This window comes from Phocoena sinus, chromosome 7, assembly GCF_008692025.1.
Source record: "Phocoena sinus isolate mPhoSin1 chromosome 7, mPhoSin1.pri, whole genome shotgun sequence".
Classification (NCBI taxonomy): Eukaryota; Metazoa; Chordata; class Mammalia; order Artiodactyla; family Phocoenidae; genus Phocoena; species Phocoena sinus.
In genome coordinates, this window is record NC_045769.1 from 32,701,959 (window position 1) to 32,728,279 (window position 26,321).

At 35.3% G+C, this 26,321-nt stretch overlaps 1 protein-coding gene across 16 annotated transcripts in view; it reads right to left on the reverse strand.

The window, feature by feature from the left end:
• ABI2 (abl interactor 2) overlaps positions 1 to 26,321 on the reverse strand; it is a 101,687-nt gene that overhangs the window by 23,916 nt on the left and 51,450 nt on the right. For 12 of the 16 annotated variants that reach the window (XR_004350707.1, XM_032637320.1, XM_032637313.1 and 9 more), the window contains exons 3-7: positions 21,140 to 21,316; positions 12,366 to 12,463; positions 8,818 to 8,964; positions 7,958 to 8,082; positions 1,838 to 1,996 (exon numbers count right to left, since the gene is read on the reverse strand). Coding sequence is in view for 15 of the 16 variants with exons in the window: in XM_032637320.1 (XP_032493211.1) it covers positions 1,838 to 1,996; positions 7,958 to 8,082; positions 8,818 to 8,964; positions 12,366 to 12,463; positions 21,140 to 21,316 (706 nt within the window). In the remaining variant the exon portion in view is untranslated. The remainder of the gene's footprint in view (positions 1 to 1,837; positions 1,997 to 7,957; positions 8,083 to 8,817; positions 8,965 to 12,365; positions 12,464 to 21,139; positions 21,317 to 26,321) is intronic. The other 4 variants (XM_032637318.1, XM_032637327.1, XM_032637312.1 and 1 more) reach the window with 1 other exon arrangement.

Here is a 26,321-nt window from a genome sequence, read left to right on the forward strand (position 1 = left end):
ACTATACTTCAGTAAAACAAAATTTAAAAACAAATAAGAGAAGAATAACCCCCCAAATTTTAAGGTTATAGATTTTAATTTGGTCATAGTTAACTACTAGGAAAAGAAAAACTACTCCTTTTTAAGACTCATAATGTGATCGCTGGGTAAAACAATGCACATGTATATTTCTCAAATTAAATAATCTAATGTAAATTTTTTAAAAAAGAAGTCTATTTCCATATAGGCAGATGGTAATCACACTACAGTGTGCACTGGTTAGACTATATAGTCATTTATGGTATTTAATTTACAAGAGGGACCCAAAACAATGAGGGGATCTGAATAAAGTTAACAAGAGATTCATTTCACATTCAACAAGTAGTTACTGAGCACTATTCCCAGGATATAACAGATTAAAAAACTGACAAGGTCTCAGGTTCTCATGCACTTTACATTACAATGTTGGCATCCTCCATCCCACCCTCCTACCCTTGGGAGGGTAAGAGAAAGACTTTTTTTAATATGAAGGTAGGTAGGATAGGATAGTACAATGGAAATAACATGGAACTTTGAGTCAGATGACCTAAATTCAAATCCTAACTTGATACCTCAGCCTGTTTCCTCACCTGTAAAATACAGATGAAAACGATCACATGATTTTAAGAATCAAATGATATAAAAATATAAAAGCATTCTTTAAGCTCTGTTTATGTAAGAGGAGGATAAAATTTCTTCTGCAAGATTTCAAAGGATATAACAAGGTTTCACTAAAAGGTAGACAGATTTCAGCTCCATACAATTCAGGGCTCATCCAAGATGGAATGGGCTGTCCCCTAATATTACAGGTGATCACACATGGGCTTACTGGCCTCTTGGCAAAAATCCAGAAAAACACAGTAAGTTCACATAACACGTCCACAGTAGTCACGGAGTATAATATCTGCTCTTACCCTCTCTGGGGAAGAAGCAAAACAAATGATTATGTTTAGTATTAAATATATGCCAGATTAGTTCTTCTGTGTGCATGATGCAACTGAAAGGTGACTGTTATATCTGGATCAATCTGTCCAAGTCCCGGTTTTTCCATTATAGGTTTGGTAGGAGAATTGGAAAAGATAGTATAACTGCCCACCATAAAGCAGCTTCAAAAATGTCATTTCCCTTTTCCTTTGCCACTTAAAAACTCTGTTCATGTATGCTCAACTTTCATTATTTGCTATTCATAGAGCAAGGGTATCTGATTAAATAAGAAGGAAATACTGTTCAGCACAATATTATTTTAAAAAACAAATAATCACTAACACATTAAAAAAGATTCCGTTCAAAAAAATTAAGTTCCGGGCTTCCCTGGTGGCGCAGTGGTTGAGAGTCTACCTGCCAATGCAGGGGACACAGGTTCGAGCCCTGGTCTGGGAGGATCCCACATGCCACGGAGCAACTAGGCCCGTGAGCCACAACTACTGAGCCTGCGCGTCTGGAGCCTGTGCTCCGCAACAAGAGAGGCCGTGATAGTGAGAGGACCGTGCACCGTGATGAAGACTGGCCCCCGCTTGCCGCAACTAGAGAAAGCCCTCGCACAGAAACGAAGACCCAACACAGCCAAAATTAAATAAGTAAATTTAAAACTGTTAAAAAAAAAAATTAAGTTCTGCAACTTTATATGGAAACCATGTTGATTTTTAAAAAAAGAACTAGAAAATACAGTATTAGCAACCTTGTATTCATTCTTCCACTCATTCAACAAATAGTACTAACCACCTACCATGTACTAGTCATTTGCAATTAAAGTTTTTTTCCTGTGTAATTGAAGATTTTTAATTAGATATATTCCACAGACTGCAAAAGAAAATCTAACCTGGGTTCTGGCTATAAAAAGGTCCTCCGTTCATCTGATTCTGAAGGCTTGTTTGTGAAGTTATGGAAGGAGGGCGCCTATAGGGCAAAGAGCCCCCTATTGTTGGGGGAGTATGGCGAGTGGCAGGTCTATTCATGCTGTAGAACTGAACAGGATGACCTGGAAAAGGGACAGAACATAAATTTGTCACTAAAAAAAAATTATCTCAGACAATGAAATACTTTAGGTACAATGCCTGAATCTTAATAAGATTATTAAAAATAACAATATTTAGCTAATTTAATTGCCATCTGACAAATATTAATGCAAGGTGACAGTTATTGCTCAGTTGACAGTATATCCAAGTGCAAAAGCAGGAAAGTAGGTAAATAAAATTATGATTAGGTTTGGAAAAACTATATCTAAATAGGTTACTAATTAATAATATGATTTTATTAAATTAGTAATTTGATAGGGTTTCAAAATAATGACAATTAAAATTTATGGGGGGCTTCCCTGGTGGCACAGTGGTTAAGAATCCTCCTGCCAGTGCAGGCGACAGGGGTTCAAGCCCTGGTCCAGGAAGATCCCACATACATGCCATGAAGCAACTAAGCCCATGCGCCACAACTACTGAGCCTGCGCCCTAGAGCCCGCGAGCCACAACTACTGAGCCCACAGGCCACAACTACTGAAGCCCGTGTGCCTAGAGCCCGTGGCTCTGCAACAAGAGAAGCCACAACAATGAGAAGCCCATGCACTGCAACGTAGAGCAGCCCCCACTTGCTGCAACTAGAGAAAGCCCACGCATAGCAACGAAGGCCAAACACAGTCAAAAATAAAAACAAATAAATAAATTTGAAAAAAAATAATAATAAAACAAAATAAAATTTATGGCTCACTTCCTCCCAAAAAACACCAGCAATTAAACACTGAAAACTAAACTCAACAAGATGAGAAAAACGTTTAGAAAAGAAAAAGAAAAAATGTTTGACACACAGTCTTATTCCAAAATAATAATAATAGTAATAAATTTAAGGTAGCAAGCCAATTTGTTTCAATGAAATCATAAAATATTTCAGCAAAAGGTCAAGTGACATAATTCCAAATCACATTTTTCAATCAAAAATATCCTTCTCTAAAGTTAGATTATTTTGTCTTAAAATTAGAGTTTAACAAATTTACAATTATGAAAAAAAGCTAAGATACAAAAAGTGTTATCAAAAATACCTAATTTTTAGTATCATCCTGAACGTGTTCATATTTATCAGCAATTTCATACATTTTGTTCTCTGAGAGCACTTCAACAACTAATGCCAACAGAAGACCTCTTTCCTAATCCATCCAATTGCCTAGTTCAATCCTGTTCCTAAATTTTATCTTGACTCCACTTCTACTTAAAGTCATTAGTTAAAGGCCTACTGTACAGACAGACCAAGGACTAGAGCACCCATGAGAGAGCAGGCAAGAGAAGAAGGGGGAGGAATGGGGGAAGGGGAAGAGTGAGGGAGAGAAGAGGACGAAGAGAAAGGTGAGCGGAAGAAAAGGAGGAGGGGAGGGGAAAGGAGAGGAGAAAGGACAAGGGAAGAAGGGAAGGGAAGAGGCGAAAAGAGAAAAACACAACAATTTTTCTTCTTTTCCATGATTGTAAAATGGTTTTACGTGACTAAAACTGATCTTCAGGAACTGTTAAATTTATCAAACTTGGATTCATATGGATACTCATATAAAGAATATTATAGAAGCACTCAAGAGCTGCTATAGGATTTACTCTTCATACATACGACAAAACTCAATTCTGTTGTATAAAAATCTTGAGTAGTCAAGCTCAAGCATAATCCACTGTCAATTTATATAGCCATGATAAAAATGTAAAAGCATGTAAACTAATAAGCTATTTTTTTAGAAGGTATATTTTGTCATTTGAATCACACATTACTGGCATTTTAGGCACTAATCTGTAACACCCTAATACAAACCTAGAATAATCAAGTTAAAAACTCTGATATTTAACACCATTATGAATTTTATATAGTTAGATCCAGTCTAAAACCTCCCATGTTATAAGCCATCAGTGATCCAAAGACACTACATAATAAAGACTCTATTCAAACCATTAATGAGGCATTTATTTTGCTTTGAGCTGAAAAACAAACTATAGTTTAATTACCATAGACCTAACTATAAAAACCTGAAACTAAAAACTTCTAGAAGAAAACAAGACAAAAATCTTTTGTGACCCTGTGTAAGATAGAGTTTATAAACACAACACTAAAAGCACAATCCCCAAAAGAAAAAAGAAAAAAAAAAAGAGCAATGAACGAGACCGTCAAAATAAAGAACTTATGCTCTTTAAAAGATACCATTAAGAGAATGAAAAGGTAAGTCACAAAATGGAAGAAAATATTTGCAAATCACACAATTAATAAAAGGCATATTCAGAATATAAAAGGACTCAATAAGAAAACAAAAAGCCCAATTAAAAAGGTGTGTGGGGCTTCCCTGGTGGTGCAGTGGTTGAGAGTCCACCTGCCGATGCAGGGGACACAGGTTCTTGCCCCGGTCCAGGAAGATCCCACATGCCGCGGAGCGGCTGGGCCCGTGAGCCATGGCCGCTGAGCCTGCGCGTCCGGAGCCTGTGCTCTGCAACGGGAGTGGCCACAACAGCGAGAGGCCCGCGTACCGCAAAAAAAAAAAAAAAAAAAAAAAAAAAAGGTGTGTGAGGGGAAGCAAAAACATTTGAACAGACATTTCACCAAAGAAGATGGCAAATGAATACATGAAAAAGATGTTCTACATCATTATTCATTGGGGAAATGTCAGTCAAAACCACATGAGAAACTATTATACACCTATGAGAACGGCTAAATTAAATATACATATATATATGTGTGCATGTGTGTATATATGTATATAATGACAATACCATGTGCTAACAAGTATGCAGAGCAACTGGAAGTCTCACACACTGCTGGTGGGCATGCAAAATTGTACAAGCACTTTGGAAAACAATTATGCAATTTCTTATAAAGTTAAGCATTCACTTACCAGACAACCCAGCAATACTACTCCCTAGGTATTTACCCAAATGAAATGAAAGCCTATGCTCACACAAAAGTCTGTGTGTGAATGTATTTGGCAGTTTTTTCATAATCACCCAAAATTGGAAATAAATCCAAATGTCCCTCAATTGGGAAAGGGATAAACAAACTGTGGTAAATCCATTCAATAGAACACTACTCAGTAATAAAAAGGAACGAAATAACAAAACATGTAATAATGCATAAATCTCAAATGCACTGTGCCAAAAAGCCAGACCCAAAAAGTTACGTTACATATGCTTCCATTTATGGTATTTTTACAAAGGCAAACTTTAGAGAGAGAAAAAAAAAAAACAGATCAAGAGGTTGCCGGGGGCTAAGAGTGAAATGGAAGGACTGCCTACAAAGGGGGCATGGAGGAAATCTAGGGATGATAGGACTGTTCTATATACCTTGACTGTAGCTGTGGTTATATCACTGTATACATTTGTCAAAACTCACATTAGTCCATACTAGAAAGGGTGAATTTTACTGTATATAAATTATACCTTAATAAAAAGAAAAGAAAAAAAAGTATTCGGTGGGTGATTCAAAGATACTACATAAAAGAGATTATATTGATATGTTGTTAATAAGGCATTTACTTTGCTTTTTGTTAAAAAACTGTAATTATTCACTCATACAACAAATGTTGATTCAGTGCAGACTAGGAACCAGCACCTGTTATTAAATTATAATTTAATTACTAAAATGTTGACTCTATGTGAGGGTGATTTGTCCTTTCTGGGCCTACAACTGATTTCAAGATGTATTCCTTACTCTACTGATGCAGGAGCATAACAAGATTTCTATATTTAACTAGCTAGAGTGGCCTAACAGAGTGGTATGTAGATCAAAGGACAGCTCATGTTTACATACACGCACTGCAGAAAGCTTTTCTTAAAAAGTACTGTTACAGAAGCTATGCCATAGAACACCATCCAAAATGAATGGATTAACATGGATTTTTAAGATGTCTTTTAAAACACTTAAACACCTAGATACAGCAGCAGCACTGCATATATATTCTATGAAGTAGTTTATTAACCAGCTACGGTGATGTGTGTCCAAACACATACATTTTTATAGTAGATAAGAACTTGTTTACTAAACCAGCATCACTATTAACTTTGAAAATATACTTTGTAGCAATTGAGCCTTTTTCTCCTTAGCCATGAAAACAAACTTTAGGTTGCAATTTTAAAACAGTAAAACACCAGTCAATCTTAAATTACAAATAAACTTGAAATCCTTAAAAAGCCCCCTAACTATGTGTTTCCAGTGCTGCTATAATAAGCAACAAATTCTGTTATAATAGACTTGTACTTTCAAACTGTTATATCAAATATTTCCTATAAAATATACCTTAAAACTACTGTCATACTTTTCTTTTATTAATGACATAACCTGTAACAAAGAATACTTCTAATAACAACTTCTCAAAACTGTATAGTAGGGACTTCCCGGAGGTTCAGTGGTTAAGACTCTGTGCTCCCAATGCAGGAGGCATGGGTTCAATCCTTGATCAGAGAACTAAGATCCCACGTGCCCAACGGCACAGCCAAAAAAAAATAAAATAAAATAACTGTAGAGAAGACAGCTCCATACTAAATTTGCAAATCTCTAGTAAATAAAATTCAAGCAATAAAAAATGTGTATTTGTGCTATTCTACTAGAAAAATGAGAAACCTTACCCTGATTCCCTCAGGAAATTCTATTCTTCGGTCACATGCCATTTTCTAGTTAGCACATTATTCTTCAGATTTTTTTTTAATACAAACCACAAACAAACAAAAATCATAAAGCCAGAGTTCCAGGTAAGAGAAGAGCCAGACAACTGGATCTGCCTGCCAAAGAATAAACCAATACTCACCTGTAGGGGGAGTGGAAGAAACAACAGGGGGAGTTGGAGAAGTGAAGCCATCAGCAAGGGTCTGGGCACCCCCAGCGGCAGTGTCTGGGGCAGTGGAGGGAGGGACAGTAGCAGGAAGAGGGGCAGGGGCAGATGCAGAAGTAGCAGGAAGGGGAGGAGTACCAGCAGAGCCAGCAGGGGCTGAGGGGAAAGAGGAGTAAGAGGCAGCATTAATGAGGCAGTTCCATCAGGCAGGATTAGAAACGGCATTAGAGAACTTAATGTTAGATACTCGGTGCTTATCAATAACCAAAGAATAGAAGAGAGCGTTAAAAAAAAAAAGAATGAGCTTATTATGTTAAAGGATTATTAAGGTTTGCAGCAAATAATTCAAGATGCTAAGGGTAATGTACAGGATTTTAAATTCATTAAAAGCATTCCTTTTTACCTGATAGCCACTATTCTAGAAGAAAAGTGCTCCCTTTATATTGTTATTTTTAACATTCTGTAAATATTGATAGTATACAAAATGAAACACAACACACTACAAAATGACAGTATTCCATTTTGAAGTATACAAATCAGAAAATATTTCAGACATAAATATCTTATCAAGTAAAAAAGAATTTACAAAAATAACTTTTTCATGATTTTTAAAAAGGTATATCTATTTGTTATTTTAAGTAAGTTAAATATGTAATATTCTATCCTTACGTCTTTTCTGTCATGTTTTTAAAACTAAATTTTAACTTTGTGTCCTCAGATTAAAGAAGTACATTTTTCTGTTTCAGACAAAAGAGCGTAGCATTTCAGTGACTATCAAGTTCTCATGAGATTGAACTGTCAAAATTATATCTGCTCAATCCTTTGCTACCAATATGGTTCTCACACTGAGACCCCACTGTGCCCAAAGGCATGCACTGTCATAACACCAGCTGGAATTAAACATGTAACTCATTCCGGTGAAACCTCAACTCAAAGCACCAACTACGCCAAAGCACCAAAGACACAAAACCAAATAACAGAGAAGTATGTGAACATAAACTCACAAATCATTTGGTTAAAAATAACAAACGCATAAAGATTTTTCAGCATTTACAGAGTCTTCGAGGGAAAAAAACCCTGATTATGAAGAAAGCCCAGTGTAATTAAATCAGAAATAGAATCCAAACTCAGCAAGGTGAAGATGAAGCACAATTCATGTTTTACCTGGAAAGACACTGGGAGGAGAAGGCGTAGGAACAGCAATGGGGACTCCCACACTCCCACTTCCACTGTTCTCCCGACTGCTGCTCCGACTACTAGGGTGGCTTCCTCCGCTACTCCCGCTGCTGCTAAAGAAACAGGAGCCACCAAAACGTGAGTATTGATATACAGCAAGATACCGCCAGCATTTTCCAGAATTTTCTGAAATGAATATAGCTACAAAATGATAATTCAAAAGCCCTTCGCTTAAAAGATGAATTTCTTAATAAAGTAAGGAAAAGAGCTGAGTTCAAGAAACTTGTTTTGGCTACCTTTTAATAAGCATGTATTAAAGAAACTGAGAAAGAAAAAAAATTCTCCATAAACATAGTGATAAATCATGGGGCTTGACACATAAAAATAGTATTACTTTCTCTTATTCCAGTTTAATGGCTGTCTGAAGAAACCTCTTTTATAATAAAAAGTTTTCCTGAACAAATTATTTGATTAATTTTATCTGTAATGATATCATGATATACTATCCCATATTAATGTTTTATTGCATATAGTTTTTCATCTGTAAAGTTCCACCAAAAAACAACTTGAAATTTCCCACATCTGGTCAATTTTTTTTTTCAGGTCAACAATAACTATTAATCTTGCAGAGAAATCTGCACTTTGAGATGACTGTCCTCTTTCAACTTCCTGGCTGCTCAAAGTTGCATCAGAACATGAGAAGAGAGAGGTAGAATCAGATGAGGTTTGGGGGAGCAGAGTGAGGAAAAGAACTTAGTGCTTGGAAAATGAGAGAGATTTAACTGAAGTTATCTGAACAAATTATGGTACTATGACCATCACATTTTGCGCTAAGGTAGAGAAAATACCTGTAAGTTCGATTTCTTTGATTCACAGAAGCTGTCCTCACAGGGCTCTGCTGCGAGGGAGCCATAGTACGGGCTGGGCTAGGTACGTAATCATTTGGTACCACTGGAGGGCGCACTGGCTCCAGTGTGCGATAGGGGGAGTGCCGCCTACAAAAAGAAGAGCGTATGTATTGTGTGATTAGCAAGTTTCGGCACAATCAATTCAGAGCTGCCAGTAGTGAAATACAGTTTGTACTCGGAGGTAGTAGAACATGTTTTAATAAAACCCAGCTACCAATTTCAGTCTTCCCTTAAGTATCACTTCTCCATTAGGGTTTTGATACATATTGTTGTATTTTAGTCTCCAACTTCATTTCCCTCTGCTAATGCGATTTTGTTCATTCATTCTGAGAGCATGAAGATTCTACTACCAGATAAGCCAATGTTTCCCAGACTCTCTTCTTAGATGAGTTCAAATTATTTTAGTGCCATGTCAAATTCCCCCAACTGCACTGCATAAATGCACTAATTATCCTCCTCACCTCTCTCTCCCTAACCAAAAACTCAGACAGGGTAAATCAGTCTAGAACATGGCTCCACAACCCCCACACTGATGATCAATAGCAACCCTAACAAGTCACTTCCCTTTCTATAAGGTACAGAAATAAAACCACGTCCACACACAGAAATATATAATTTAATCTCATCTCCTTCCATTCTCACTTCACATCCTCCTTCAGCTTTCACCTTGATTGCTCTTACCTCTTACCCTCTTCACAGTTCAACATTTAAAAGGGAGAGAAGGAAAAAAAGATCACCTAAGTCTTTCTACCTTATTTGAAGTACAAAACAGACTGGATTTCATTAGCATATCTCCCTCTTTTTTTCAAAATTTCCTTTTGAAAGAATGAGAAGAGCAAGAAAGGAAATATGATAGCAAATAGGATGCACACTGGAACACTAGTAATTATTGAGTTAGTTCTCATCTTTAAGTTTCCAAATAAGTTCATGACAATGATAAATACTCAACTGACACGAAACTGATATTGTGTAGATGAGATTCTGGTCTTTAACTGGATCTCAAGATGTGAAAATTAAAGAGCTTTCTTTTCCTAAAATGATGTTGCTCACCTGACTTATGTATTTCTCAATAATTCACTTCCCAAAAAGCTCCCAAGGTTCCTTTAAATACTGTTCTCCTGGACCACTCGAGTTTTGGCTCATTGATTCTGGATGAGATTACTCTGCAATGACCCTGTCTACTACGCTCAAAATCTTCTTGCATAAACAATTCCTCTCTAATACACATTATTAAAAATAAATAACAGGCACTAGACAAGATACTGGGTCAAAGAAAGAAAAAGGAACGTTAGGACCTTGGATTTAAAATACAAAAAAGGGGCTTCCCTGGTGGTGCAGTGGTTAAGAATCTGTCTGCCAATGCAGGGGACACAGGTTCGAGCCCTGATCCAGGAAGATCCCACATGCCACAGAGCAACTAAGCCCGTGCACCACAACTACTGAGCCCGTGTGCCACAGCTACTGAAGCCCACACGCCTAGAGCCTGTGCACCGCACCAAGAGAAGCCACCGCAATGAGAAGCCCGCACACTGCAACGAAGAGTAGCCCCCACTCGCTGCAACTAGAGAAAGCCCGCATGCAGCAACAAAGACCCAACACAGCCAAAAATAAATAATAAATTTATTTTAAAACATAAAATAAAACACAACAACGTTTGGGCATCTCTGAAGTTATGATGTAAACATAAAACACCATAAAATACGAAACTGATTGATTTCCAATTTTTCCCAGACAATAAAAATGTTCTGTTTCATGCAAGAAAAAAAAAACCTTTGCTGAGAACCATACAATGAAGACAATGATAAAAAAAAAAAAGGTAAAAAACTAGGGGCAGAGGACAAAACACGGTAGCTGGGCAAAGACCGCGAAAAAGCCAGGCTGTGACCATCAAACGGCTAGTGGTGCCCAGCCACTCTGGTCTCCGAAGACACTGCAGAGCCCTTGCTAATACACAAGGAAAACAAATACTAGTGTATGAGTAAATCTTTAAAATTGGGGAGTAACAGAAAATTTTATTTTACTAGGGTTATCTTGCTAACAATCTTGATTCAAAACCTAATAAAATCCATTAGATACTATACATGATAGAAATACAGACATTCCACAGGAAAATAAATATTTCCTCTTGACCTGATTCTCCACTCTTACCCTGTACAATTATAACCTACCACACATCATCTACATTCTACCCTGAAGTTTAAACCTTATTTAAGCTACTGGATTCTTTCCTCTCTAATCTAAGCAGAATTTTTTGTCTACCCTGAATAAAATCATCCTATTCCTGGCTGGAAATCATTTTTATTCTTTTGTTTCACACTCTCCTAACTATAATTCCTCCTCCAATATCATCTTTCTTTGCTTGATTAAGTTGCTAGGGTTTTTTGTTTGTTTCTTTTGTTTGGTTGGTTTTTTGTTTTTTGCTTTTTTTTTTTTTTTTTTTTTTTGGTGAGGGGGCCAAAAATCAAGATTGCCAATTAAAAACTTTTAAGCATATATCACAAAGCCAATGGTAGTCAAAGCATTTTGTCTTACACATTTAAAAAATATCCAATTCATGGTACAGTGACTCTGAAAAGTTGACAAAGGACAAATTACCCCCTTTTACAGATGAAAAAACTGAACTGCTAAGAGGCTTACTATGCAACACGACACAGCAGGAGCAGAGCTGGACCACGATTTTAGTCACCTCACTTCCGGGTGATATTATGCCCACCTGATCACAAATCTTGATCATGATAAACCAAGTTTTTATACTAAGATGCTATAGAGGAAAAAAGTCAAGCTTTTCCATCAATTGACCATTTCTCCCAAAGTCAAATCCGAAGCCCAAGTCTGTAGACTGAATGAAAGCTCAGTATTCTCATAAAAACACAAGATATACAGACTTCTGTATTAGGCACTGTATTTTCTTCAGAAGACTAGTTTGAATAAGAAAAATCAACTATAATACAAAAGACTAAAAATTTTCTGAAAATAGGAATTAGAGTGTAATTTATAATAAGCCATGAACTCAGGTTAGGATTTACCTAAAATTTAAAATGCATTAGAAAAATAATTTCTAAACAAAATATTTTTAAAGTATAAAGATGTTTCCCAGGTATAAAGTATAAAAGATGTTTTCCTTTTGGAAAAGTTACACACAAAAAAGATAATCCTAGGAAGAAAATGTTCTCTTTTCAAATATCTAAAAATAGTTTAGGGCCTCCCTGGTGGCGCAGTGGTTGAGAGTCCGCCTGCCGATGCAGGGGACACGGGTTCGTGCCCCGGTCCGGGAAGATCCCACATGCCGCGGAGCGGCTGGGCCCGTGAGCCATGGTCGCTGAGCCCGCGCGTCCGGAGCCTGTGCTCCGCATCGGGAGACGCCACAACAGTGAGAGGCCCACGTACCGCAAAAAAAAAAAAAAAAATAGTTTAAACATATATATTGTTTAGTTTCCACACAGCACTACATGAAATGGTTTTCAATTATTACTTAGTTACATACTCACCCAAGCGTCCCTTTCCCTGACATAGGGGGACTGGGGGGTTTCTGAGTTGGAGGTGTTGTACGCGGGAGCCCACCCATCTTCATGTTCTGGGTACTCACCTAAAAAAATTTTGAGGAAAAATCAATTTAACCTGTATGCAGTGAAACAAAGTGGCACTTTCAGGAAATAACATTATGCTATTTAACAAAGGAGGGGAAGGTTTAAATAGGAAAAAAAATTAGAGGCCATGCATTTCATATGCAATTTCTACTCTACTATCATTCTACAGTTGTACTCAAAGGACTCTTCCTAATGTGAGATTTTCAAATGATTATAAAGTTGTATGCAAAGACTTTATTTGCCATTAGGCCATCACACCAACAGATCACTGGTTAGACTATAAGATACTACATTCAATTGAAATCAAATAGGATAACTATAAAAACTTTAGTTTTTATAAAGAGTAACTCAATCAGACAATAATGCCTTTAAGCAATTCCTTGTTTTTTAGATAGCAAGTTTATCATAAAAAACAAAAGACATGTTTCCCCCCCCAAAAATGCAACTTTAGTTTTGATCCATTGTAAGTAGAGAATATAAAGTTATATCATATACAGAGAAAATCCCATTTTTTAAAATTGTGGATCAGCCTTACAAGTCAGATTTCTTTAATGTTCTCTTATGAAGGAATCACCTACCTGAAAACTGCCAGAAGTTAAGGCATGTTCCTAAACATTTGAACCAGAAAGGTAGGGCTGAGGTATCCCACTCAACTGTGAGCGGTACAATGGCCACTGGCAATGTCCTAGTTCCAATGGGAATTAAACCCACTCAGGCCCAAAATGAAGATTAATTTAGGCATAGAAAAGATGTAACATAGTCCTAAATCAGAGCTAAGCTGTGATTCCTCACTATTCTATCCCCAACTGAAAGTGCAAGTGTGGGAAAGTTGGGTGATTTGGGAACCATGGATGCCACCAAAGGAGAAAGTCAGCACTTACACAGAAAGCCCTAGAAATCTGGGTACCTTAAAGAGTTAAGAGAAGTCATGCACAAATATAGATCAAATGCAATCTCAAGTTATTTGAGATTACCAATTGGTTAGAGTTAATAATGTTCACCACATATGTTCATACCTGACCCTATTTTAAGCCCCTAATATTCTGGGTTACCAAACACTTCAAAAAAGGATCTTAACTTTTCTAATAAGAATACATCCAGAGTATTCAAATTATACTTATGAAATGAAACTGCAAGACTTCTGAAATCAGAATACACTTATAATTGTAATTTTAAAATATAAACTTTAAGAAAACAAATCATAATTATATACAGAGTATTATGGCTGACAAAATTAACTCTGGCTTAAAGGGAATATTTAAAAATCCTAAAATACTACTTGTTATCTGAATAGGCAAGAAATAATATATCAAGAAACAAACTTTTCAAATGAATAGCCCAGTGAACAAGTTGTGTGTGATGTTAAAACAATCTTTAATGACAAATGATACCTTTGAAATATCAATATTTTTGAAGTTAAGCATTCATCTGTAATCCTTTTGTCATTGCTTTTAAACAACAAATACAAAACAAACTGGTTATCAAGGAAGAATAAAGATTAACTTATCCTTGCTCTCCCTCTCATTAATAAGCAGAGGGTATAATTGTATCTTAAAATGAAAATGTTAGAAGTTTTAAAAAATTAATCCACATTTGGGGAAAATTTTAGGAGTAATATGACAAATAACGAATAGCTTTTAAAACTGTATATCTTAATTTATGATACCAGAAGATTTTTAAAAATAGTAAACAAAGTCCTTTAAGCTCAACCTTAAACAACATAAAACCCAAAGTCACTTTAAGTGATGAAGGAGAAGTAGGTGAGCCAAACACTAAACTACATCAATTTGCTAGAAACAGGAAGGAAAAGGAGCAGGGACAGAAAAAGAGTAAAACAGAATTTTATTCTATACATGGAATAGCTAAAATACTTGAAAACAGCTTTCCAACTTTGATTTGTTTAAGGTTTGGGTATATAAGGTGTTTTGTTTAAATTGCAGTATCTTCTCTATAAGTCTTTTAATCTACCCAAAACATAAAATAAACAATCTATAAATTAAAATCTGGTGGACATTTCTATACATAAAACTTGATACATTTTATGATCTGTAGAATCATTAAATGGTTCTATTTGTTTGGTTAATGGGGTTTGCATGAGTAACTTAATTCACTTAAGAAACCAGAGTCCCTGTGGAATGTCCAACTAATCTATTATTTTATACTTCACTGATGCTGTGCTACCTCTGTATTAAGCTAAAAGAGTATTCAATATTTCTTCAAGGTAGCTTTCCTTGTGAAAAATGTTTCTACGCTAAGTAAAACAATGAATATGCTATGCAGAATATACATACTGCCATCTAATTCGAGGAAAAGGGAAAAGAACAGGAATAATTGCCAAACAAAACTTATTATAATATAGATCTCACCTATGATAAAAGTTAATAAACTGTATTTCACACCTAAAATAATTTGGTAAAAAATGACTTACTGGATACTCATCATGGTTCTAAAAACTACTTTGAGGGAAGTTACAGGGGGACACAATGCTTCCTGAAAAGGAGCAAAACACATGACTGAATTGTGAGTGTGGAAGGGGAACTTAACTAGAGAGAGAGGACATAGCACAAACTCAGGATAAAGCAACACTGCACCCACTCCATAATAGCAATTCCACATGAAGCTTTAGAAAATGTAACACACACAGGCAAAACTATCATCTGGCACATAAACGTGTAGTTAGCGGTCCTGAATCATGAATAGGAGTGCTCATGGTACTTTTCAAAGTTTTACTTGGGAACTGGAATGAAACTTTGGTGGCTGATTCCAACAATAATTCAATTAATGTGGTTATTTTTTGATGCCACAAAGGAAAAGTCATCATTGAGAACTGAGTGAAGCAGGTGTTAGGCACACGGAGAAAGAGCAGGAAAGGCCCCCTTTTTTTTCCTGCCAGAATCAAACTCTCAAAACAGAAGAAATACTTCATTTAGGTGATGAAGGTTAATGCATGATCACAACTCAAATAGTTTCCCACCAGCCTGGACTAAGAAATGCAGATAATACCAAGAGTAAGAGCAATTCCTTTATGACCAGAGTGGTCTGCTCTCCCAGACTCTGGAGATCACTACAACTAGAACCAACCATCAGGCCAATTATTATACCTTATTACTGCTTCTAAAGTGCTCCTATCTTTCCTGCTCTATCCTTTTTTGGTAAATGCAATACCCTCCTTGAACCCTGATATATATATAGTATCATGTATTTCATATATAACACTCATTACAAATCCTAGTGATTTCCAGTACCCTGTGAACTCCAGTATTTTTTATAAAGCTGGCCAGCCAGGTATCTCTAGTTCATAGAGCACGTCACCTCTGCTATGAAGAAATCTCCCACGAAAAGATGACCTGTTGCAACTTAACAGTGACAGACACACTCTAAAATGATATCTGTGGTATATCCCTCATTTGAACTACCTACCACCAGACTACTAGGCACAAGGGTAAAAGAATATGAAAAATAAAAGAAGACAAAGGTCTGTAAAATGATTTCTCTGCTTTTAAGGAACTTATTTTAGAACTAAGACCCACATGTTTAAAACAAAAATTAGTATCTACAAATTATATAGAAATCTCCAAAAAAGAAATATCAATGTAAGACAAAATGGCTACAGAAGGTTTCACAGAGAAAAATCTGAGCTGGAGTATTAACAAGTCTTAAAAAGAGCAAGATTTAAATATACTAAGAGAAGAGGAGTAGTATGTATAGGTTGTCTGGATGTGGCGTAGTGAGAATGGGCAGCAGCTGTGGTCAAGCATCTCTAGGCTTTTGTTCAATGCCCAGTATCGTTCCCCATTAGTTCCATCCAGTGCATAATTTTCTGGCTTCCTAGAGATCTTTATCCCTCTCCTCAGAGGATATATGTTCCTACTTCAATTCTCAGAGCCAGTAGGAAAAGAACCAGGAGATCCCCTGAAGGAGATCAAAGCTGAAATCAGGAATTCGAGTATGACTTCAGGAGAGATGTAAAATTTTTAGCAAGAGAGAAAGACAAAAAGCCTAAGGTGCCAAGAGTCCTAAAATAATCTAATACAGAGATAAGGGAATAAGAGATTAGGATTAAGGGAGGAAAACAAATAAAGAAAGTAAGAAGAAGAAAAGAGGAATAAAGATGGACAAACTTCTGCTTGATTCTGAAAACAGTTTCTAACAACTGGCTTTTGACAAGATAGAATTGGTGGCTCAAGTCTGGAACTGATAGGCAAACCCAGATGAGTCTTCCAAAAGTTGCTGTTATTGTGGAGTTTTTCTTCCAAGTGTTGTATCAAATAAATGCTTAACAATGAACCCTCAGCTGTACCCGAGAGCTAGAAATGTGAGAGGCAATTTATCATCCTTCTGTACTGTAGGGAATGACACACACAAGATCACATGCAAAGTGAAAAGGCTAGCCCATTTTTTACATAAAGTTATGGATCTTCAAGATCCCAAGCAAAATTTTCAGAAGTGTTGTATTCCTAATGTGTTAACTGTAAAAGAAACTCCTAACCCCTCCTCATTAATTATTAAGAATCTGCTTGTACAATGTTCATCTGAAATAAATACTACAAAAACAGATCAGAAGTCTTTATTTTTTTTTGCATTAAATACACTTATTTTAAAAGTACTTAAGCTTAGCTGTGTTAGTGACAACTTTAAACGTTCAACAGAAATATCTGTTTCAAACACATCAGTAACAAGGTCTTAAAACTCTTTTATTAAAATAAAGAGTGGCGAAAGGGTACCCCAGTTCAAGGTACATTCCACTTTTGGCCTCAGGTACATATTAAAACCCCTCCAATATGGCATTCTATCCATCAGCTTTTTATACCTTTTTCTTTAAAAATATCACCACGTTGTTTTCAAAGGTCTTATGAATTAAACTCTACAACTCCTCATTCGACTGAAAAAAGTTAACCCAAATTTTAGATGAAAACAACCATTAAACACAACCAGGACATGCTGTATAAAAGGTTAAAAATTCAACTTTTAAGCATGGAGGTCTCTTCTGAGTCAAATCCCATGTGTCTTGTCCCAAAGTATGATATGTGTTTAGAGTATATCTGAAAGGCATCAAGTCTGACAACAATGGGAGCAAAGACAGAGCTCATAATGAGCTGAGGAGGAAATCAAATATCAGGAGACTTCCAGGGCACCTGACATAATCCACAGGTCTCCAAAAATCTCAGCTGGAAAACCAGTGGACTAGTTTACTATCTGCGGTTCCTTCCAACTTTAACATTTTAAAATTCTATTTTCTATCTTAATATACTCAATTATTCCATTAATCAACCTTCTAAAGCAATTCATTTTTTCCCATCAACATTAAAAAGAGTAATGATTTGCTATATGCTGAATATTTTTTCCACTCTATTTTGTTTTGGTTCACCCAAAATTATTAACTACGTGCCACAAGTTTATAGAGACAACAGACACACTCAGAAAGAAAGATAAGAAGAAAGAGATAGAGGACTGGCACATTCTACCTTCTAGGATGACCTCACGGTACATACTTCTCACCCTGTCAACCCCATCCCAATATAGTAGAAACAACTACATAAAGCCACAGTACTAAGGAGTGGAGCTTTTTTGGTGCAAAGAGCAAAGATGTTAAGGAATCTTATCCAAGTGTGATGTCCCTTATTAGATCTTTCTTTCTTGGAAGCTCTCATTTCCCACTCACTCTGGCCTCTCACACAGAACAGATCCTGAACCCAGAAAGATCAAGAAGGAATCCTGGTAGGGTCTGGAAGAAATGAGCTAGGGATAGTTCCTCAGGCAAGCTGGTCTAAACTTTAAGGGGAAAGAACTGGTCCATTTTTTTTGTTGTTGTCTTTCCTTTAGTTAATCTTTCTGTGCACTTCTATCACTTTGGAGGTTAATGTATCAATAGCCAAAATCTGAATACAGACTTTAAGGGAAAAAAGCCAAGGTAGCCACAAAGACAGCTTCTGGTCTAATTCTACCTATTTTATGTGAAAGAATCTCCTCACTCACCAAAACTGAGGGCTTGGAGTCAACACTCCAATATACTTTTATGTACACATGAAGTACATCTGCCTGGGCTCCTCCAGTCACATCTCTCTACCATGATCTGTTAACTTTCTGTGGCCGTGGTTAGTAGCTAGTTAATGATTCAGATCTCAGTCATCTTGTCTTCTTGTTATCACTTTCTACACTGAAGACATGGCAAACAACAGGGTATATGGTAAGAATACATATTTGAAAAGGAATTATAGAATTCAGCTAAGAAAAAAAGAACAAAAATGAAATGCATGATCGATTTGGTGACAATAATTTTAGTACCATTCTATCTGACAGGTTTCTTGATTATTCTTGAATGTCTTTTCCCATTTTTCCCTCCAAAATACTAAAATGTTACTGAAACAAGAAAAGAAAATATCTTTAATTCTTAACTTGTATTTTGTTAAACACTATCATGAGCTTTTGATGCTTTGCATATAATACTCGGCTTGAAAACCTCTTCAAGTGAGTTTATACTGAAATATATAATTTATATAGCAATTTGAATAAAAAGATTTTGTTTTTTGCAAAATACATGATACTGCAACTTAAAAAACACCCAAAACACTGAATATTTTCCAATTTTCAATTTTTTTAAGAGTGATTAAGAGTCAAGAGATAATGACATAGTGGCCACAAGGTATATAATAAAGCACACCATTTATAGAATAAAAAGGTTATTACACAGGGGGAGGGTTAAATGAAGCACATTAGCAGCCCTCCAATCCCAAACAAAATTTCTACATTTACAAAGTCCAGCTAATTTTATTTCATAATGACATTTTATGATAGGGTAACTTACATTTCAGTTTCACAAAATATATTGACATTGCAAAATAACCATTTAGTCAACAAATATTTACTAAGTGTCTAATGTGTGTCAAGCACTGTTCTAGGCACACAGGATAGGGCAATGAACAAAACAGTCAAAAACATCTGCCCTCATGGAACATGAAGACACACAAAGTTTCATGAAAAAAATAAAATAAAATAAAAAAGAGTAACTATTTGTTGGTTTTAAAAGGCCAAGTACCAAATATCTCTTCACTCCCCATATGTAATATTCTACATAAGAACAAAGAATGGAAATCCAGCCCTGGAATCTCTTACCTTAAATCTAAGCAACCACTTAATGCATAAATGGAGCAAATAAAAGAGGTAAGGGAAAAAAGCATTGAAAAGTTAGTTGGAACTTCAGGATGTGAAGAGAAAGGAAAAAAACAAAGAAAAAACAAGTTAAGCATTCAGCATTAAAAAATAATGTTTCAGTAGATCATAGAAAGAGTGGTTAAAGCAGAATGTGTCATGAACAGGAGTTTTGTGATGAAATTATATGACACTTTTATTTAAAAACAACTTTATTAAAGATTTCTTCAAATTAGTGACCCCTAAACACTAAAATGTACAAAAAAATGAAAGGGACTACAGATTCCCTAAAGAACATTTACTTGAGGATTAAATAAGAATTGGGGGATCACCTTTTTATTATATAAGTGGGGAAGTACAAACATGATGTTTTATATTCTAAGTGCCTTTTCATCATTAAATTCATTCAGTATCCTAAAATTTTCCATTAGCAGTTGTTAGCCTCAAATAAATCTCAAAAGATTTTCCCAAGTTAGAATAAATTTCAGTTATTAATTATCCATCCAATTGTACATCCTATTTTAACATGCTCTAATTAGTACTGTAAACTAAATGCATTAGGTGTTCATTATAAAATTAAATATCAAATTTCAGATAATAGTGCTTATATCAAAATTGTAAGAAAGAAAAAAATTTTAAAAATAAATTTACACCGTACATATTCTTTTACCTAGACCTACATTAAAGTTAGATTTAACCGATTTCTAGCCATACTCGTGTGAGGTATATTTTTTAAATTTAAATTTGCTTATATTAGACACAAATCAACTGCATGAACTGTACAGTTTCACTTATAGGCATATACGTATTTATTCAGCATCACATTTGAAAAGTCACTGTCTTTCAAATCACTGCTGAGATGCAAACTTTAAATAACCTAATACTTAGCTGAACCTCTGAATAGTTTCTTAAGAACGAACACCAATTTAAATGAAAGTTATATGCTCCTCAGTTGTGATTATGATACTTTACATACATAGCAGGCACTTAAATACATTTTAAAAGATAGCCAAAATATATAATGACTATCTACTCAAAAGCAGTGGAAATACTAGTTCACATATTAGTTTTATCTACATTATTCTCACCCAAAATGTTGAGATAAATTTGTTTTAGAAAAATTCAAAGTACATGTTTGTTTATATATGTTCTTTCTGAAAACTAATGTCAAAAGTTTGTTGATATTTTTGAGATAAAGCAAATACTTTAATAACATACTGAATAATTTTTAATTAGTCATACTAAATCATTAAAAGATTAGAAATATAATACCACATTTATTTCCAGATCTATATGAGTTATTTTCATAACTGATTAAGCAAAAGCAATTCAGTCAAAGATGACTGTTTAAAACTTGAGAACATAATACTAAGAAGAAAGAAGGATAACATAGTGGTAGGAAATCTTCAGAACTACAAGTAGGCCAAGACTTGATCCTCTGGAAACAAAAGATAAACGCTTAATTTTCTAAAGAGTTAGTTCCATTATGGGCTGTTGTTTTTAAGCTGGACAAAAATTATACTTACCTTTACTCCATGTCCAATATCATCTAGAATTGTATAGTCAATAGGTTTTCTAATATAACGAACTGGTCGTTCAAGGTTGGCTGGAGCAATAATCTTATGTGTCCTTGAAGTGTTTTTATTGGTAGTCAAAATACCAATTTCTCTTCTTGCAACTTTTTCTTTATGAATATCAACGGTCTACAAAATATAATATAAACACAACACAAAAATGTATAGCTCTTATATCCAGAAAAATAAAAATATTAATACTTAAGAGGTTTAATATCATTATTCATATTCTTAACCACAACTGCTAACTTCTCCTTTTGGGACCAATACTGACTTTCTCCCTTTCTAGGCTAAAGCAAGGGATGGGAAACCATGGCTGGCAGACCAAATTTGGCCCACCACCTATTTTTTACAGCCCAAAAGCTAAGAGAGGTGTTTACATTTTTTTAATGGTTGAAAAAAGTCAAAAGAAAAATAGGTCTTGACATGTGAAAATTATATGGAATTCAAATTTCAGTTTCCATAAACAAAGTTTTATTGGAACACGGTCATTCTACTTGCTTACATATTTTCACAATATAATGGCAGAGATGAGTAGTACTAACAGAGACCTTATGGCCTGCAAAGCATAAAATATTTATTAGCTGGCCCTTTACAGAAAAAGTTTGCCAACCTCTGGACTAAACATGTTAATTTTTCCCCTCTCCATTAAGACTTAACCTTATTAAGAAAGCCCCAGTGAAGGAATTCCCTGGTGGTCCACTGGTTTGGACTCCATGCTTTCACTGCTGAGGGCCTGGGTTCAATCCCTGGTTGGGGAACTAAGATCCCACAAGCCGTGCAGTGCAGCCAAAAAAAAAGAAAAATCCTCAAAAAAAAGAAAGTCCCAGTGATTAATCTGGTTCCATTTAAAAATAACCTATTAGTATAAATTCTATTAGTGTTTAAATAATTTTTATTAAAAAAAGAGAGGCCTAAACTATAAATACAATGTTAAAATAAGAATCATTTTTTACAGAGAAACTTGTTTACTGAGGCAATGCTACTTATATTTTTTCATAACAAAATGCTTGTAAAATATTTCATTATTTTATTTATTAAATGTTCAAAACAGGATATAATTTAGTACATAACAACAATGTGTTTTTACTCAGTTTTCTATTTGCTGAGAGAGGGCGAATTTAAGCACGGGTAATTAATACACTGAAGCAGCATTTTTCAAACGGCAAGGTGCAATTTAGTGAGATGTGAGCAGCAATTTAAGTGAAAAAGAACAGAAATATCAGACAACATACACATAGTAAGGTATTTTTTCTTAAAATATGTTATATATATAAATACATACATTAAATTGTGTACTGGATGGAATATAAAATATAGTTTTAACTGTGAGTTGCAGTTTAAAAAGTTTGAAAAATACTTCACTAAAATTTTGTTCACATCTCTTGCCACCATTCCTGGCTCAAGCATCAATTAACAGATACTTTTGCTATTTCCTCCCCAAACCTACTTCAATGTACCCTGTCTAAAGAATAACCAGGTAGTAACACAGAAATGGAAATGAAAGATAACCATCATGACATTATTAAATACAACTTTAAGAAATCTGAACACTGGTATTTATCCTTCTAAACTACCTAAAGTGTGAAGGAAACCTGAAACAAATTTGAAGCCTCCCATTTCAACCAACAGATCTTAAAAGAAACAGAATCTATAAGTTCATAACTAATAAATATCTAAATGAAGCAACAAATCGAATACTGGCCAAGGTAGTGACCTAATCATTTTAACTATTTTTTTTTAAGACAAAAATAGGTTTTGAACTTTTCCGGTGCATATTAGAAAAATTACAAAATCTGCTTTCCTTTTCAACTGCTTGAGGGAGCTATAACAGAAAAAAAAAGGTTGCACATTAGTGACAATATTGGAATTTACTTATTTTTAACTTCAGAGAAATGGAAATTAATCATATTTTACTTTTGAATAATTTTTAATGAGTCTTTCTGAATTGTTAAAAATATGAGCTAGGGGCTTCCCTGGTGGCACAGTGGCTGAGAGTCCGCCTGCCGATTCAGGGGACACGGGTTCGTGCCCCGGTCCAGGAAGATCCCACATGCTGCGGAGCGGCTGGGACCGTGAGCCATGGCCGCTGAGCCTGCGCGTCGGGAGCCTGTGCTCCGCGACGGGAGAGGCCACAACAGTGAGAGGCCCACGTACCACAAAACAAAACAAACAAACAAACAAAAAATGAGCTAGGAAGATTTCATACTTACCAATTATACTTCAAAATAACCAAAAAACCCCAAAATATGACACTTATTTTTTATATATAACTGGTCTTTGTTATACCAATAAAAGAAAATTTATTAGAGAATGTAATCCTCTTTCAACATTGTTTTCATTCTGCTTAGTTAGAAATATAATTATCTTATTCAGAAATGAAAACAAAAGAATGTAAACCTAATCAACAATAACAGAATTCTAAACTTAGGGCAAACTGGAACTTCAAATTTTCCTGCTAGAAATATTAATAAATCCCTGGAGAATGAAAAGAGGGGTAACTTTTCATTATTATTTGCACTAATATACAGTTATATTTTATAACAAACACATATTTTAAATTGTTTGAAAAACCTGAGACTTTTTTAAAACCATTAAAACAATTAGATCATACCTGGGGATTGGGGGCACTTACATATTACTTACATATTTTCTTTATGTACACATAAACACACAGCCCAAACCTGTATAAGCCATTACAGTAAGCATAAAAGAAAGACCAACACAGCAAAAGAAACGATCACAGAACTTTTATATATAAGCCGAAATAAGGGATAGTTGCTACAATAGGGCATAAAATTAGAGAAGGCAAAGTATAAATAATGAGTTACAAGAAAACATAACCCCTTCATTGGAAAAGTGACCATGTGCCCAGCACTAAACTCTTAAAGGAACTGGTCGAAGGAATTATGAGAAAAATGTTCTTTTTTGCTTCTTATATTAATTCTCATTAAAACTGAAGGCATATTTTAAAACGTAATTCTTAACAGCATATGTCTATATGAAGCCAAAATAATCTAGTTTGGTTATACATTTCTAGTTGTCTACTCTAAAAGAATACTAGAGCAGGGCTTCTCAACAGCAACACTACCAGCATTTTGGGCCAGATAATTCTTTGTTGTGGAAGGGCTGTCCTGAGCATTGTAGGTTGTAGTGAAGCCTCCCAGCTGATATCTATAGCACTCCCCACCCCAAGCTGTAACAACCAAAAATATCTGACGTTGCCAATTGTTCCCTTGGGGGTAAAACTGCTCTGACAGAGAACCAGTGATGTAGAAGGACTAATTCATCTGTTTCATACATTATTCACTCTCAAATGTCAATTGTTTCCAAACTTTGTACAAGAGTTGATTTATGATTAATACCTCTAGTGACTGCCAAATATCAATATTTGATGTCATTAACTTTTAAAAATCATCTAAGATAATAAAAGTAATATATGGTTAAGAAAACCCAAAGGTATAATTTGTGAATTGCCATCCTAATACCACACTGAATTGAACTGTAGGAGTTCCCGTAGACAGAATCAAATATACCTTCAGAACATGGCTATGATTTTATCTTAAGTCTGAATAACAACTTTTAATGGAGAACAATAAATCTATTACATAAATAAGGAGGAGAAAGTTTGGTCCAGAAGATTCTGAAGTTTTCAGCAATTACCTAATTCACATTTTTCAAAGATTTCTCTGGTAGAAAATACAATCATTTTCAAATTAGAGTAATTTAATGAATACCTTCCATATACTTAACATCCAGCTTCAACATTCATCAACTCACAGCCAATTGTCAGTTTTAAAAGAACTTTGGTAAAGCTCCTAAAACATATTTTTAAATATGGCTTGTATGTTTTTCCTAAATCAAACTCGTAGCTTTCAGTAATCACCATTGCCTTTGCCTTCACTATATACTTTGATATTACAATGCTGAAATGAATTGTTAAATTTTGGAAGTACGAATTCAACACTGATAGCTAGTCAGAATTTTAATAATAAGAAAAGTATTTTCCACTTATCCTGAATTTCTAAAGTTACTAGTTATATGCCAATAAACTTACTCTCATTTAGAAGAGGCCTCAATAATAGCACTCACCTATGGCAAGTGGAAAATGTGTTTAACTAGCAAAGAAGACCAAAACTAATGCAAGTACACTGCTATTAATACTATTATTGTTTGCTACCTGTTAACCAAAAAACACGCCAAGTAGTATTGCTGAAACTGTGCAAGAGTTAAATACCTTTTCTCCCACAGTTCCTTAACAATTTGTTTCTCCATCCTCTAACAGCTATTGCCAAGCTGGTCTCACATGCTGCAGGCTCCCCCCATGATATTTCAACCACGCAGTGCCAAACCCAGGCTCCCCTAGAATACCTCTCATGGCCTTGACTTTCAGCTCCTCTGCAAGCCTGAGCCCCCCTCCCACACCTCCATCATGGACCCAAGCACATGCTCAGGCCACAGCAGATGACAGGAAGGTATGTATAAGTATTTTGCTTTAGGGTTATCCATGCATTGTCCCATTACCACAGATAATTGAAAGTAGACTGTACTGGATAGCACTACCTCAGTCAGCTGCCCATCAGTGTGGGAAAACCTCCACATTCAAACAGTTACAGTGGGTTAACTCAACTAAGTTGGGTGTTTTAAAATGTGTCTCCATTTTTTTACATTAGTAAGTTAATGTTTCAAATAAGCATTTACTTATTTTAATCACAAATATGCTTTATACTATTCATCTTTCATAAAACAAATTAGTTATTCACAAACTGAATAGGTAATTTTCAGTTATTTATTTTTTATAAAATGATATAAACTTAATTAGGAACTGTATAAATCCTACTTTATATACATAATTACACACTGATAACCATTAGTGGGATTTCCTTAATTTAAAATTGGGAATTTTTAAACAAATCTATATACATAAAGTTTCTTTAATTTATTATTTATTTATTTTTGGCTGCATTGGGTCTTTGTTGCTGCATGAGGGCTTTCCCTAGTTGCGGCGAGTGGGGGCTACTCTTCATTGTGGTGCGTGGGCTTCTCATTGCGGTGGCTTCTCTTGTTGCGGAGCCCGGGCTCTAGGCACGCGGGCTTCAGTAGTTGTGGCACACAGGCTCAGTAGTTGTAGCTC